The sequence below is a fragment of the Cibotium barometz genome, chromosome 31 (assembly GCF_041138505.1).
Source record: "Cibotium barometz isolate CiBa-2024 chromosome 31, ASM4113850v1, whole genome shotgun sequence".
Classification (NCBI taxonomy): domain Eukaryota; kingdom Viridiplantae; phylum Streptophyta; class Polypodiopsida; order Cyatheales; family Cibotiaceae; genus Cibotium; species Cibotium barometz.
In genome coordinates, this window is record NC_141076.1 from 22211593 (window position 1) to 22228494 (window position 16902).

The 16902-nt window shown below is 43.6% G+C and overlaps 1 protein-coding gene across 1 annotated transcript in view; it reads right to left on the minus strand.

Moving 5' to 3' along the window:
* Positions 1–5300: 5300 nt before the first annotated feature.
* LOC147620623 (calcium sensing receptor, chloroplastic-like) overlaps positions 5301–16902 on the minus strand; it is an 11730-nt gene continuing 128 nt past the window's right edge. Inside the window, exons 1-6 of the mRNA XM_086824871.1 lie at positions 16586–16902; positions 16154–16399; positions 15833–16037; positions 15599–15740; positions 15378–15509; positions 5301–5696 (exon numbers count right to left, since the gene is read on the minus strand). The exon at positions 16586–16902 is cut by the window's right edge and continues 128 nt beyond it. Coding sequence (XP_086680997.1) covers positions 5426–5696; positions 15378–15509; positions 15599–15740; positions 15833–16037; positions 16154–16399; positions 16586–16894 — 1305 coding nt within the window. The 5' untranslated portion in view covers positions 16895–16902 and the 3' untranslated portion in view covers positions 5301–5425. The remainder of the gene's footprint in view (positions 5697–15377; positions 15510–15598; positions 15741–15832; positions 16038–16153; positions 16400–16585) is intronic.

Genomic DNA, 16902 nt, shown 5'->3' on the forward strand with positions numbered 1-16902 from the left:
AGTATGGCATAACTGCACATAGGTTGAGAGTCTCAAGAAGCATGTAGCTAAATATATAGTGCAATATTGTGTGGGAACTACGTCTATTAATGTTTTGGAAGTCATCTTAGGTCATAATTTCATGTCATCTTACATTGAGATCTAAGAAGATTTACAATCTTCAAGCATGGGTACTTTTCATTTGGTGCATCTCTAAAACATTGCATAATCTTGCTATTGATCATAAAAATCTCGTAATTAATTTTATGCTTTAATAAGATTCAAACTCTTATCTTTTTAATTCCTTATTTATTCTCATTAGAATCTTGTGTTTCGACCACAATCTTTTTGGTACTAATCTCCTTACATAGAGAAAAGTTTGAAGAAGATGTCTTGGAGGAAAATCCATAATCTCCTTGGATACACATTACCTCGAGAAACTTTTGATGCCTTGCAAGAAAAGCCATATCATTTATAAGATAAGTCATCCTATGGTTAGTCGATCTCCAAAAAGTCACCACAAAGAACTAGCTCTATAAAGAGCATCATAAACCTCATTAAAAGGGCATTAAACTGTCCTGATCTTTGGGAGAAGATACAAGCATAGACATTACAAGAAAGAGTCCCACCTTCTCAAGGAGCCCAATATAGAAGTTTCTTCACCATAGCTCTTCTTTGTTTGGATAAGGAACATGAAGGGTAAAGATCCAATGTCCGAGACTACAACCTCAAAGCCACGTTGGTGTAGGACAAGTGCCATTGGAAAACTGCACAACTCCCAAACCCATGGGAACAGAAATCCCAAACTCTAGAACAAGCTTTTTTGCAACCACCCCCTTATATTCCACTACCACTATGTGAATACACAGAAGACATGCTTAGGATGGTGTTTGAAATGGGAATGTGGTTGGGCAAAACAAAGCCAATCCACATCTCAAGGATGATGACCAAATTTGATAGATCCCATCCAATAGAAGTTTGATCAAATTTGCAAGGCCATGGGAAGGATTGATGATCCCACTAAGATCTGTTCATTTGGACTTTATCTTGAAGGCACAGTAGGTTAGTGGTTTAGGTCTATAAGCCCACTTGAAAAGGCCAGCTACTATGAGATCTTGAGACAACATTGATTGTGGGATTCTCACCCAGTGGATTGAGCTCCATTACACAAATCTATAACCTCAAGCAAAAGAAGGGAGAGACAATGCGGTACTACATAGCTAGAACCAATATCTCCACATGATATGTACCCCTATGAAAAGAGAGACTAGATGACTTAATGCTTTGTTGATCGATTCATAATTAGTCTCAAGTGCAAGAGGCTTTATGACCATCTCTTTATATCTAGACACTACAATGAGTGCCATCTCGTGAGGTAATAAACCTAGTAGACAATCTCCAAGATAAGGATATAGAAGTTGCCACCCAAACCAAGAGATAAGGGATGCATTATCGAAAGCCTTAATGACTAAGGGTGCCCAACTAGCACATCAACAATATTCCTAGTTAAGGACATAAGCATAGACAAATTGGTAGACTCAAAATCGATTAGGCCGGCTATGGTAGGGTCATCCCCAAGGGCTATGGTAGGGTCATCCCCAAGGGCAAGCCCACCAAGGGAAACCCTAAGGCTAGCCCCAACCAACTCTAAGCACGATGGCCCCCACATTTATTTCCACAAAGAGATATGGTTTGATGTGCAAATTTCCATCCAAAACCATACAAGCACGGAGTGTTTGTTTGCTACATCAAGAAAACAACAGTCTTGTGCTTATCATTGCTAGCACCATGGGAACCACAATATAACCCATTGTTGTTAGTACTAGGGAAACCCGAAACCACAACCTAAGCTCTCAGTGCTAAAGCAACGAGGATTAGCCGTACTACTTGTAATAAATACTCCTCAACTGGCATTATAATTCCCATTTATTAAAACCCCTTAATGATAGAGGTATGTACATACTACCACCAATGCCATACTCACCTTTGGTATTACCACCTTAACCGGTTCCTTACATGAGTACAACACTACTTGATGACATTGCTAGTAGACTCCAAGAGCTTGGAATAGGAGAGATATGTGGCGTATGAGAAATACAATTTATAAAAATATCCAGAACAACCCTTAACCATTGACTATGCCTCCTTGTTCTTCGAAGCTATGGTGCAACAAAGAACAAGAGACTTTAATAACATATCACGTCTAGGCCAACTCTCTAATGTTTCCATTGCAAAGGCCCACACCATGTTGCTAAGTGTCCATAGATTCCCTCATAGAGCCATCACACCAAGTGCACACATCATGTTTCCCATTACAAGGGCCCAAACTGAGTTTCCATTGTATGAGCCCACACCGTGTTTCCATTGGCAAGGGCCCACATCGAGTTTCCATTGTAAGGGCCCACACCGTGTTGCTAAGTTTCCTCATAGATTCCCCATAGGGCCATCACACCAAGTGTCCTAAATCCTTTCCTGAATCCATTGCTAAACCCTAATGCTATTCCATACGCAGGCATATGTTAACAAGCATGGATTCAAACATGCTTTTGAGGATTGTCCCAATAGAATGACAATAACCTTGGTGGCAGGAGCATTAGCCACTTCGGTGAGCCTTAACTTGTTGAGTGTACAAAGAGGACCTTAATGCCATCATAAGGCTCTAGACCAAGACGATGGAACATCCAAGGCAGCTAAGAAGTAGAAAGCTCATGATTCAACCTCAAAGTCAACAACTAAAGAGCCTTAGGTGCAAGCCCCAAAGGCTACAATAGTCCCTAAAAAGGCTAAAGGACTGGGATTAGAGGTCAAGAAAAAGAAAACATTGAAGAGCAACTCACAAAGTGGTTTGAATAAGAGTTCCAAAAGTTGCAAGTTGTATCCCTTGGCAAGTGGTCTCCTACTCAAACTCACTCTTCCCAAAGAAATTGCCTACAAAAACCTTCCATAGAAATTAAAGAGTACCCCAATCTCGTGTTGGAGAAGGAGTGAATGAAACAAGCCCCCAAGAGCTTGTGAGGAAGGAAACATGGAAGGTAGCAAAAGAAGAAAGCTTAGGATTTAACCTCAAAACCAACAACCAAAGAGCCTCCTCGGGGGGTGCACCTCAAAAAATGTAAGTCTACCACGTGCGATCATTAGGTGGGGTTTTTTTAATCCAAAATATTGGGTAAATTTACAGAAATACAATTACAAGAGGGGTATTTTAATTGTACTTTGGAAAAAAACACGTAGTTTTATCAGCTAAAAATTCACAGATAAGGGGTTTTTTAAATACCCCTTGAACACACGTCGTAGGAGGGGCTTCCATATAGTGCACCCCCCCCGAGAGAGCCTCACATGCAAAAGAGCCAAAAAAAGGCTACAATAGTCCCTGAAAGGACTAAAGGGCTAGGACTAGCATGTTTTATGTCATCTCACCAGTCTCTCTACATCTTTACATAGCCTCATACATCTCAAAACACCACTCACCACCATGACATGTCAAAAAAAGAAAACATCAAAGAGCATGCGAAAATGCAACACACAAACAGTTATCAAAGATAACAATGTTATGACCATTGAGAGCTTTGAAGCTACAAGCTACCTCCCTCGAGTGGTCTCCCATGCAAGCGACCTCACTTGAGAGGTATTTTGAGTGTTTGGATGAGAGCTTTGAAGCTACAAGTTTCCTCCCTCGAGTGCTCCCACGCAAGCTACCTCCATTGAGAGGTAGCTTAAGTGTTTGGATGAGAGCTTCGAAGCTACAAGCTGCCTCCCTCGAGTTGTCTCCCACTCAAGCATGTTCTTCCCAAAGAAAAGAGGCCAATTGCCCACACAAACCTTCCATAGGAACTCAAAGAGTAATCGTCACCATGTTCGCTTTTTCTCTCACCCTTGACTTCTGTAATGACCTTGATGCCTTCCTCTTTGGTGTGGCCACCTGTTGGTTTTCTGGGTAAGCTCTTGCATCACTCACTTGCAAATAGATCTAGGGTTTTTGCCTTCTCTGTACATGGGTCAGCTTTCCTCTATGCTGTCGTACATTCAAGCCAACCTCACACACTAGCACTACACTTAGCTCAAGCTTTTAGAAGCTTTCGGCATTGGATTTTGGTATTCGTCGAGTTATGCTAAATTTGTTGTTGTTGCTGTTACTATTTCTGATTGTCTAATTTCTCCTTAATGAGCAAGCACACATGTTTTTTTTTTGCTTTTTATATTATCCAAGAAAAAGAGAGATTTTTTTGAAAAAAGTGTATGCTAGTAACTTCCCAGATAGAAGAGGAGGTCCTAAAACCTATTTTCCATCACTCTCTGAAGATGAATTTTTTTTCCTAAATTTATTTCCCCTATTTCGCAACATGTTTTGAGGGTGTTTCAAAAGGAATTTGAAAAAAACTATGTATGAGAGAGTTGTAGTATTTTTGAAGTACTACAACTTTGTCTCCATGAGTCATTTGTGATTTTGTCGTTTAAAGATTGAAAAAGTAGCCTAAATATCGTTACTAGCTACTTTCATTGACATCAAGTGGAGTAACATGTATCTCAAAGTCAATGAAATCATTACTTGCATCTCGAATAAGAATGTAATGTAAGTCATCCTCTTAAATGTCCAACAGCTCTACCTTGATTAGAAGCTCATCATGTTGAATGTTGTCTTTGGTATATCTTGTTCCTTGGTCTAGAACTTGTAACACCTAGATTTTAAATCAACTTCGGTGAACAATCCTGGGAATTGACTACTTATTCTTAGCAATAAATTTATTCTTCAAAGTTAATAATTCAATCCTCTATACTCAAATACACAAACTTGAAGTTACATCCTTCTTCCTTTGGAAAAGAACTTCATGGGGATACACTAGGCTTGATGAAATTCTATTCCGATTGCTCCTCAAGTTAAATTACTTTAGGTATCCCCATCTTTCCGCTGATTTTATCAAGCATCAACTCGAATTCACTAAGCAAGTGACACTTCACCAATTTTTTATATACTGACCACTTTTTTCAATTATTTATAAAAATGAGTTAAGAGGTTAGGTTTTAGACAATATATATATATATATATATATATATATATTCACAGCGAGCAAAATTGAATATATATCGCATGAGCGTGCAGATACATGCATCTGACAGGTCTGAGAGAAGGCCACAGCTTTACTTCACTAACCAAGATTATAATAATCTATACTCGATTACATAGGCATATTTTTCTCTGGTCTCTAGAGCGAATGAATCACATTGCCTCTCTAAGCGGGCAGCAACGAGCCAACGTTTTCAAAGCTAAGTACAGTCACTTTTAGATTTTACCTGTCAGTCAATAGCCTCTTAACAGTCATTCATGAAGATCCATGATGTAGGAACTGCTGAGAAAGAACACAGGTTGGTAGAACACTAGCAGAGCTGCATTGAAAACATGGAATTACATGGCACCAAAGAAAACCCCACATGAAAGCCACCCGTGTGATTACTCGTCAAAACCACCTGGAAGAAGTCTGTTGAACTTTGGTGTCACGTCGACAACCTCTGAAGATATGGTTTTGAACAGTTTTCTGGTCCCTGCAGGAATGATTCTAGACGGTGAAAGGACTTCAGCTATGCTGCTGTTGTATGAGTCGGTTCCAAGGCGGCTCTGCACCCATCCCTTCCCTCCATCAAAGCCATCAACCACCACCCATGCGTTCTTGAAGCCCAATGCCGAAAGCGCTTTTGCAACTGTCTTGGCAATGTCTCCTGACCTGTCAGCTCGAATATAGAAAACGGTCGTTCGTATCTCTCTCTCTCTCTCTCTCTCTCTCTCTCTCACACACACACACACACACACACAAAAAGTTGGTAAACATATCAACACCACCCATCAGTGGAGCCTTCTGTGGTCGCAATGTTCAGCACCACCCCGAGGCAGCTTGGGCTTCCCACCCAAATGCATCACAACTTGTGGTTGCAAAGCGGCCACAAAATCAACAGGGGCTACCTTTATTCAAGGAAAGGGAGACATCAGAACGTCAAGGTCAAGAATCTGCTTTATACATATCTCAATTCCATGATAAAAGCAATTGCACTGCAACTTCCAAGGTGGGGACCCTCAAGTAAGAATTAAGGGGCCCAATCAGGTATTCTTTGTGTGTTCTCTATCTCCTCTCTTCTAGCAAGTTAATGCACTACAGCAAATGCAAGGCTCTACTCAGTACTCTAGATCAAAGGTTTCAGCATGTGACACCATAGCATACGAGCATCACGTACACCCTAAGCTCAAAGGCCAAAGCAATGCCAATGTCTGCATGCGCTCCGCGTGTGACATTGGTCACAGCTAAAGATCTACGTCACATCCACACGGAACAATGGGACAAAGTTGTGACCACAAGGAACAGTGGAGGCAGTGATATATCTCGAAAGCAATGGTCAAAGTCAAAGCAAAGGATATCATGAGGCTATATGTAGTCACCTGTTCAGGAAAGAAGCAAGTTTTACAGCACCAATGGGAAGCAAGAAAACACAACCAAGGTGATGCAACCGGAGCAATCAGTTTCAACAAAAGCTATGCATCATTTTCATATCAATAGACACTTCCACATAAGGTGCATGTAACATTGGTATCAGAGCTTTGACTTCAAAAAGAGAGGTGCTAAAACAAAGTTGTGCCGTTGGTTTCTATGCTCCTTTAGCACACCCCTAGTACCGGAGTGGCTTCCATTTCTCAATAGGTGGTTGGTTTAATGACCTGCCGGGAAGTAACCGTAAGAGCAGGCTTGCTCAATCAGAGTCCCGCAAAATACCCGATCCTCCTTTGTAGCATATGTCAAAGGATTGGTCTCCCAGGCATAATGCTCCACAAAACGCCAATAAAAGACTGTAAGGCCAAGAAATCCACGAAGCTCGCGTACATTCTCTGGTATGGGCCATGAAAGAAAGTGAAGCAAATAGAAAATACAGATGTAGGCCCAAGTACAAGACCTGTAAATGCTGGAAACTGATGTTTATTGCCCAAAAAGTGCTCTGGCTTAATAACCCAAACATATACCATACATGTATGACCACCATTGTGTACCCCACCCATTTCATTTAAAGGACTGATATAACTGCAATAGGGCTTGTATGAGACGATAAGGACTCCCCAATCACCTCCAAGGAGCGGCTAGAAGTATCTTGAAAAGTCAACCTTTGCTCCTTGTGGTACACCATGCTTGCATGATCATACAACCATGAGTTGCCTAAAATAGTATCCACATGATCCAAAGGTGCCACCTTAAATGCAACATTTAGAAAACTCCCCAAAAGCCTAAGGGACATCCTCCAAGGTCTTCGTAACCCGTAGCTGGTTCGATTTCTTCTGCTTGCCTCTCGTGACAGTGGCTAGGACTACGCCACTGGTGTCCTCTGACATGGGACTTCAACCGCTCAACTACATGGTCTCAGTGAAGTCCTCTGAGGCTGACTATATTAGATTTCGCAGTCAAGCAGTCAATGCGACCAGATGGCCGAGATGACTATTGATTAACTCTCAGGCGATCCTAGTGACCAAATGGCCTTGACGATTGTCTAAGCAGTTTTCCTCGAAAGCTAGACAGCTCAGCACCATTTTTTACGAAACCAAGCAGGACAATCCATGAACAGGAGAATCATTACTTGTGCGCTACATACTGATGTATGTTTGAATTTCTTCGACTTTGTGAGCTGTTTTTGATGTGTGGACAATGCTTGGATTTATGGCATGTGATAGTCCACTGGTCTCCAGACTACCTAGCTAGTACTTGGAATGCCCAATAGACGTGAATGATACATACTTGTTTGTTGCTAGCTTCTATCTAGTTTTAACAAGAGATAAGTATGCATTTATTTTATCTAACCAATGTGATAGGCCATGAAGAGGTGCCATCAAGAACAAAGGTATCGGTCAAAGAAAAGGCATTGAAATGTTACCAGATGAGCAAATGACACCGCAGATATGAAAAAAGACCAGATGCACAAGGTCACCAAATGGGACTAGTGCCTTGAAACATATGGATGTACTTGATATATTTGAAACATATGGATTTACTAGGAATATATGGATATACTTGAAAAACTTGCAGACTCTAACAACTGCGATGCAAGAGGAAGAGAATGCAACTATTTGGCTCTCCTAGCTCTATTTCACATGATGGAACCCTTGCCCGGACACCAAATAAGTGGAAGAAGAAACACCAATCTTAGTCACAAAGCAAAAAAGAGAAAAAAGTAAAATTGAGTTGACCACGAGCCAGAGATACCTTTGGCAAGGGGAGACTCAGCCGAACCAAAAAGCTAAAGAGTCACTTTTCCAAAAAACAACTCCAAGACGGCCTTGAAACTAGAAAAGCAAAACAATAACTTTTGACTAAAGATGAGTCATATTTTAGTACTAAAAAGCAAGAAGGAGAAAAGCAAGGTAAAGAAAAGCAACATCTTTTGGCAAAAAGCAAGATCTCCTTTGGGTATAAAAGAACCATGAGGCTCTCTTGCCCATCATCAAAGGTGTGGCCATCATTCTTGAAGTGTGTGGATATGGACATCTTCTTCATCATATCTCCATCCTCATCGTTGAAGATAGAAGCTCTCTATCAACCTCATCAACAGAGTTTGGTGCCTTCATCAATAAGTGTGGATTGCTTCTATAGTTGTTGTTGGAGCTATGTGTCGCCTTCAGCCACAACCACCCATTTGCGCCACCTACACTCTCTCAGGACTGTTTGTATACATCCAGCAGCTCCACAAGGTCGATCGCTTGCATACAAAGTCTCCCCAGGGCTGGTCACCTTCTCCTAGCGGGTTTTCAAGGCTGATTGCTTGCAAGGAAAGCACACATGTCTTGATCGTTGATACCTGAGGCTCCCGAGCTGAAAAGCATTCTTCTTACATGCTAGACAGAACTGTAAACAGCCGCCTATGGCAGTGTGCATGCCTACATAGGTTGGTCACATGTTTGTACAAGTTTCCAGACATTGTCATTGATTCTATGGGCTACCCAGGTGCTGAAAACAGGGAATACATGGCTGGACAGCAGGTATATAAGAAAAGCAACGAGGTTTATCGTGGCTTTCCATCCCATACCTTAAATAGGGGTTGCCCACTATTGGACAAGTGGATTCAAAGATATTTCAGACAGTTTGGTCGTGGAAAGCAGGTTGCTTTTGTGGACCAAGGGTGTTTTCCATATCCAAGCAAATTGCTTTTCTGGCTAATTCAGAGAGATCTATCGTGGAAAGAAGGTTGATGTAACTTGGATTTGGATTTGGATCTAGACTAGAATTTGGACTTCGATCCGGATTTGGATTTGGATTTGGACTTGGACTTGGACTTGGACTTGGACTTGGACTTGGACTTGGATTTGGATATTGGATCTGGTACTAGCCAGATGAGAGATTCTTGTGGGTCATCCCCATGGTCTCCTCGACATCAGAGATCTCGTGCCTCAACATCGACATGGACATCAACTTTGTATTCATTGTTGTATTGATCCTGGCCAGCGTGCCCGTGGATTATTCCTGAATAAATTCATGAAAGGGGGCAGGGCCTATTCCCCGCTTAGTGTGGCTTAGTGTGGTGTACTGTGCAAAATTTCTTGATCCCTTCTCTCTCTTCCCCTCTCTCTATATCTTTATCTCTTCGAAGGGTGGGATTCAGCAGAAACAACAGCCATCGATTGCATTAGAAGAGGGCCAGCCAGTCATAAATGCGCCACAGAGCAAATTGCACCACCATGTTTTTCCCCTACTTGCAAGGTTGCAAGATCATGCACCTGAGTAGATTGTTATTGGCCAGCAAGAGGAGGCACCCCAAAGAAGGACTCGCCCTCTGCATGCAGGGCCGCTAGAATGATATGAACATCCTCTTGTGCAAGGCAAGCTTCTGCACTCAGAGGTGCAAGGTAGGATTTAGCATGCAAAAAGAAGTTTGCAGGTCTTGAGAAGACATCAAAGAGTGCCAGAATTGCCTCCAAAGTACGATATGCGGAATGGGTTGAGTGTTCACAGGCATGCAGGACCACTTCACCATCTAATACCATGTAGGAACTCGGGCCAGGAGGCCTGAGCAGATTAAAGAACACCATTGAAGGTAGAAAGATACATAGACATAGGGGAGTAAAGATAAGGATAGCAAGACTGTATTAATGCATAAGGTTGTTACATCTTTATGAAGTGGGAGTCGGTTGGTTGCATGCAGTGCTTGAAAAAACTAACGAAATTAAATTGAAAAACGCAAACTAGTTCCTTGATATACTCTCTCTCACACACTCTTAAGGCGGGCGCCTAGCTCTACTTCCCAACCCCAACAGCACGCCTCTGCGACATGAATTAGCGCGGCTCAGCTCGACTTCCCTCGGCAGCGAAATGTAGCACTGTTGCTCCAACAACTCCACTGCACAGAAGCACCTCAACAGGAGTCTGCTCTACTCTGCAGGAGCCCAACGGACCTAGCAGCCACCCCAGCCCAACAAGACAACACCATCCCAACTCGATAGCTCGACAGCCCAATTCCAAACAGGTACCTCTTAACCTCTATAAGAACGGGTTCACATGCAAATTCAAGAGTACAGTATAACAGCTTCCCTCTGCAGGTGCTTTGGCATCACTGAGGAGGCCCCCAACCAATCTACAGAGCCAATCGTTTTATCTACCTGCGTGAACAAATCGACGAATTGCGTGAAGAGAATGCTGCACTCAAGGTGCAGCTTCATGGAGTGGATCATTCCTGGCCCGACAATTGGGACTCCATAGATAGGATTCTTGCAAAGGTGGAAAAAAAAAAGGAGATGAGATCGTTAGTAGCATCAAGGTTATGATCAAGAAAGACTTGAGAGAACTCCTCAAATCAGATATCATGGCAGAAGTCCACGAAAAGGATTGGGGCAATCGAAAGGCTTTCAAATTTGGGCGGTCAGTTTACCCAAGTATGGTGCACGGGATGAGGAGGGACAGTTAGATATTCAAGTACGTGAAGCCATGCAAATCATTAACTCGGAACTAGTACTAGCCAAAATTTTGCAACAACGTAATCATGCAGTATCACTAATCATAACAAATCTAAGGGCCGAACGCAACTCAAATAGAAGACAGTAGAATTAGTGCAGCTCAAAAAGCAGGCAAGTGGGCAATCTATCGTGAGGAAAAACTCTCGTTCAATCTATAGACATATTCACTAATTAGTGTCCACTTGCGGTTTGGGGACACTAATTAATGAATATGCTAAAATTCAAACCGAAGGTTTGACCCTTAGTTTCCCTCCCTCACCAGTATACACCACACGAGAAGGCCTCTCAGCGAATACATCGCATGCGAGAGTGAGAGAGAGAGAGAGAGAGAGAGAGAGAGACTGCTCTATCCATGACACAACGTGAGAGAGAGAGAGAGAGAGAGAGATGATCCGCTACTTGCGGTTTGCGGACACTAATTATGAATATGCTAAAATTCAAACCCAAGGTTTGAACCTTAGTTTCCCTCCCTCACCATGATACACCACACGAGAAGGCTTTCAGTGAATACATCGCGCGCACGCGAGAGAGAGAGAGAGAGAGAGAGAGAGAGAGAGAGAGACTGAGGCACTTGAGGAGATTTATGATGGTCCGAGAGGCTTTTATGAAATACTTTTTCGCACTTCAGAAGCCCGTAGGGCAGTCTTGGAGCAAGTGCCACTCTTTCTGGATGGGCAGTTAGTTCATGTGATTCCGTGGAAGCCTATGGCAAAGTACCAAGATATGTTGCGCCAGGCGTGCCCACTTTGGGTTGAAGTGAAACAATTCCCACCAATGTTTTGGCGTGTTTTACCAGGTCTCATGCGAGGTATCGATGATGTCTTGGTGGAGCCTCGAATGACATCTAGAAACCGAAATCGTCTATGCATGTTGTGGGATACTGGGAAACCTAGGCCGACACATTTGCGTGTCAATATGACTGGGCTGCAACCTTTAATGTATGAAATGAGGCGGGATACATTTGCTAGCCACTGTTTTAAACACTTTGTCTCCGAATGTCCTAAGAAGGAACAAGTTGTTGCTACCAAGGGTATCGTTGATGGGCAGTTGCCCATGGAAGATGAGCATGATGCTCCTTTACATGATGCCCAGCACATGGATGTACATGTGGATGTTCAAAATGAGGTTGAGCAGCCATGGGTGGAAGTACGTGGTAAAAAGACACGATTTGTTGCCCCGCGGGGGGATTTCTCAGATGCTGTTTGGCGGGGGCCTTTGCATACTCATCAGGGGCCCTTACATACATATGCTCGTCGCCCTTTGGATTCAGGTGCCCAGCAAACAACAGACCAAGATTGAGAGGCCGGGAGGCCAACTTTCTTAGAGTACAAGGGCTCCTGGGATGGATAGAGTAGAACGCTATCCTATTAGAAGTCGCCTAACAAAAGAAGCACAACAACAATTGCCTCTTGTGTTTGGTTCGAAGGGTGAGGTCAGATGGTCATTACCCTTCGGCACGTGCTCGGGAACTCCAAGGGCAGTCTGAGATCACAAATACCTTTTTGCCAAAGGTTCTTACTATGATGGTTGATCAGCAACAGGTTTTCTCGAATCATTGGCCGCTTGTGTTTGAAATTGTCTATCATCCTGTGGATGCATATAAAGACTTGTTGGGATGCTTGCCTTTGTGCTTAAATCACACTTTTTTGAAGCATGAAGTTTTTGATGTTTATATGCGTCAGTTGATACGACATTTCTCCACAAGAGTGTCCATGGCTGATTATCATGCTTGGCCAGTGTTCCTTACCAACACTCGGAAATTAGCGCGGCATTATGGTCTTGCTAATGCCTCTATACAAAAACAACATGTCGCTCTTCTTGAGTCGCTTTTAAAGGGCTTGCAGGCGTTCATGTTTACTGACTCTATGGATGCTGAAGTTGTGGATGCCATAGAATGGCTGAAAAAGGAGCTATCTAGGGTGCAGGAAGCACAATATATTCGCTATAAACTACTTGCACGTCTTGATGCTTTGCGGGATGCTAACTGTCAATCTCATCGCTTCTATGATAAGTTGTGTCAAAAACATACGCGTGAGAATATTGTTACCCTGATGGATGCCCAAGGCAACCTTGTTACTCAACCTTCTGAGGTTATTCAGCATTACATCAGGTTTTAAGAAGATTTGCTTGCCCTCGAGAGGATGTCTCGCCGGCTGTCCTGGCTGCAAGGGAGTCATTGTTTACTGAAGTACGATATCAAGTTGACCCTGATGTGGCGGTCCAGCTTGATGCTCCTGTTACTCAAGGGGAAGTGGAAGCTGTTCTCTCCAAACTTCCCATGGGAAAGAGCCCTGGTTGGGATGGTTTGACAAATGAGCTTTTTCGAAAATATGCTGATCAGGTTGCTGAGCCTTTGACACTTATTTGTCATAGGGTTTGAGATGAGGGATATATGCTTGCCGATTGGAAGTTGGGCATACTTCGTTTGTTGCCCCAAGTCCCTTCGCCTACTTCTTTGGCTCAATGGCGCCCGATCTCACTTATGGGTATTATGTATAAAATCTTTACAAAGATTTTTGCCAATCGCTTGCAGAAGGTGCTTCCTACTCTTATTCATCCATATCAATATGGATTTGTGCATGGCAAGAATATTTTGCATAATATTCTTAATATTCAAATTGGAGTGGATTATGCCAAGGCCAAGAAGCAAGAGATTGTGATGGTGCAGCTGGATCTTGAAAAAGCTTTTGATCATGTCAGCTGGTCTTTCCTTTCTCAGTTAATGACAGCCATGGGCTTTGGTCCCAAAATGGCTAATTTGGTGTATTTACTTGGCTCTAGCTCTATCACGCGGATTATGCTCAATGGAGGACTTTCGGATGGTATTTCTCTCACCCGTTCTCTCCGGCAGGGCTGTCCTCTTAGCCCTCTTTTCTTTGCCATTGCCACTCATCCTATGTTATCTCGCCTAGATGCTATGGCATCGCATGGTGAAGTGGTTGGTTTGCATCTCCCTCATGGCAAGCAATTGGTTGCTCAAGCCCTTGCGGATGACACTTTCATGTTTCTCAGGGCCGACAAAGCTAATATAGGTCGAGCAATGGAAGCTTGGAATAATTTTGCATTGGCTTCTCGGCTGAAAATAAATTCAACAAAATCAACCCTCATTGTATGCACGGAATTTGATCTTGAGGCATTAGGGTGGCAAGGCCGTGTGGTGCATACAGGAGACATTGTTCGTCATCTTGGGTATTCGGTGGGTGTGGATGTGGACCCCCAAGCGCTTCTTGCTTGGATTTCTACTCGGATCTCGGATAAATTTGTGTATTGGAAAGCTCAAGGGTGGCCTGTGCATGTGAGGGTTAAGGTAGCTCAGGTTATTATGCTTAGCATGATTTCCTATTTTTTGCCTTTGCTACCTTGGACGCACAAATCTCTTCTCCGTTTGGTAGCTCCCATTCAGTTTATGCTGTGAAAGAGGCAAGGAAATATAATGGGTCAAACATGGACAGCTTGGAATCACATTACGACGCCTAAAAGAATAGGTGGGGCTGCTTTACTGGATGTCCGCTTGCGTATGGTGGCACGTAGGTGGGCGCTTTTATAGGATATGTGTTTGAAGGAGCAGCCTTGGGTATTCATGGCTCGTGACTTGATTGAGTTGGAGGGATTGTCACATGGACGGACACGTGTGCACGCTTCATGGTGGGACATTGTGAATGCGGCTCATCCTGTCCGTATTCGCTCATCTCACATTTTATCGCATATTCTCTTTTCTTGGCATGAAGTTCTACTATTGAGTAGGTGGGATCCTGGTCATGAAAGACTACTTTTGAACTCTTTGCAGTTCGAAACATTTGTGGAGTCGCGTGTCATTGTTTGGCCAGGCAGAGATGCTTCACGCATACGACTCAATCACATGGTCAGGTTAGGCTTGGTTAGAATCCGAGATGCTGTGATACCTGGTTGTGACAGGCCATATTCGTTTCGTTGTATTCGGCGGCACTTTAAGGTTCCTCGGACATTTCAGCCACTGCCTAGAGAAAAAAAAAAGTGCTCATGAAAGGGAGAGAGAAGTGGTGAAACCACGAAACCTCTGGAAAAATCCCACCGCCTTCCGAAAGCAACATAAGGTTTAAAAAATAATAATTAATCAAAGCTTCCACCTAAAAAGTTGAAGCCCTTCTCATTAATTAACTGATAACGAAAAGATTTTGACACCCATATTATTTGTAAAACCAAATGAAAATCAAAACCAACGCGAGAACCAGACCCAAATAATTGTTTTTGATACTTGGCATCATAGATCTACACCGACATGGTCTCTGATAAGAATGACCTTCCATAGATGTAACGTGATCAATCTCTCTCTCTCTCTCTCTCTCTCTCTCTCTCTCTCTCTCTCTCAAATTTTTCCGATTAGAAACTTGTTAATTAGCACATTAACTCATGCACATGAAAGATCACAAAAAGGAGAGAAGAAGCGTACGAGTCAAGGAGTATGATATTTGATCCTCTGCCAATCCTCTTCAAGTGAGAAATCTTGAGAGCAGCTATCTCTGCCTCCACTTTCCGTGGATTTCTCAGTTGGCCCTTCAGCTTTCCAGGAAGTTCCTCCAACCTGATGATTGCATGGAGTCGAGGAAAATTACTGCAAGACTTGTACCTTGGGTATGCAGCACTGGAGCAGTGAAGGACTGGGGGACTTACGGAACAGACAAGAACTTGTTTTTCGCATTTCGTGGCAAGCTTGGAAGCCCTGATTTCGACTTCTCCTTGTCAGTTCGAACATCCACCAGGATGAAGTCAGATTTGCTGAGCAAATCAAGCACCTGAGCTGCTGACAAATTACCTGAATTGGAGCATGATTTTGCACAAAACGTATCAGATCTGCCACAAAGAGCAGCCACACAAAATGCTACATTGCAGTGGCTATAGTGTTACCTTTATACCCTCTAGCAGCATATGCAGCTGAGGATAACAGAGAAGGGGCCAACAAGTATAAGAAGAGCAGGGCTCCTGCTCCTCCAGCAAGGAAGAGGGGATCTGCTGACACAATGGAGTCCAAGGTACTTGATGCCACAGGCTTTGCACGCTCAATAACCTTAGCTGTCTGTTCAGCTGCTTCCCCAGCAACCACCGCAGCAGTCTGCTTGAGCAGTCAAACACTCAAATCATGATATTTCACTTCACAATAAAATGGTGTGATTGACCATTACAGAATAGCTACCAAAGGAAAGGGCGTGTGTCATTAAAAGACAGGACCTTGGCTGCTTCCACTACAGACTTTGTATCAACTCCAGCATCCTTTAATGCCTTATCTGCCTGTGTGGCCACATCAGATGCAATGGGTGCTGCCACCTGCACAGCAGCATCTCTGGCCTTTTGCACATATGGAACAGCTGCATCAACTGCAGGTTTCACTGTGGTAAAAAGCTGCTCTAAGAATGCCTTGGTACTTCCATAGGCACTCCCTACAGCCCCTGTAGCCTTCTGAGTCACATCCTGGACCTGGAACAAGCAAGCCAGTGAAGATCAAATGTGAGGGACCAAAAGAGGTTGGCTGATGATCCGAATCACATCCATGCCATAGAATGGGTAGCTCAGAGTGATGATGTGAATAGAGTACAATGTTGCTTTCTCTGTGTCAACAGCAATTAATACAAAGAAGACACATGGGAGTACATATGAGCCAACCTCCAAGAGGGCGTTGGTGATGTCCTGGGCGGTGACAGCCTGGGCAGGAGAGCCGGCGGATGTGGCGAAAAGAGAGCTGAGCAAGAGAAGTGAGGCAGTCTTTGTAATTTGGTCGCGGTGACTGCCTATGCTATCGGCATTGTCAGTGCGGGCAACCGTCAGTACCGACGGCAGCCTCCGACGGCAGTGCAGGGCTTTGGGCGCCGCGCGGCTCAGCCTCTCTCCGCCCAGCGACGAGAGGCGGAGGGAGGAGGAAGCGGGGGCGGCGTCGGTCGAACCTAAGTGCAAAGATCCAATGGAGCGAGCCATTTGCAGCG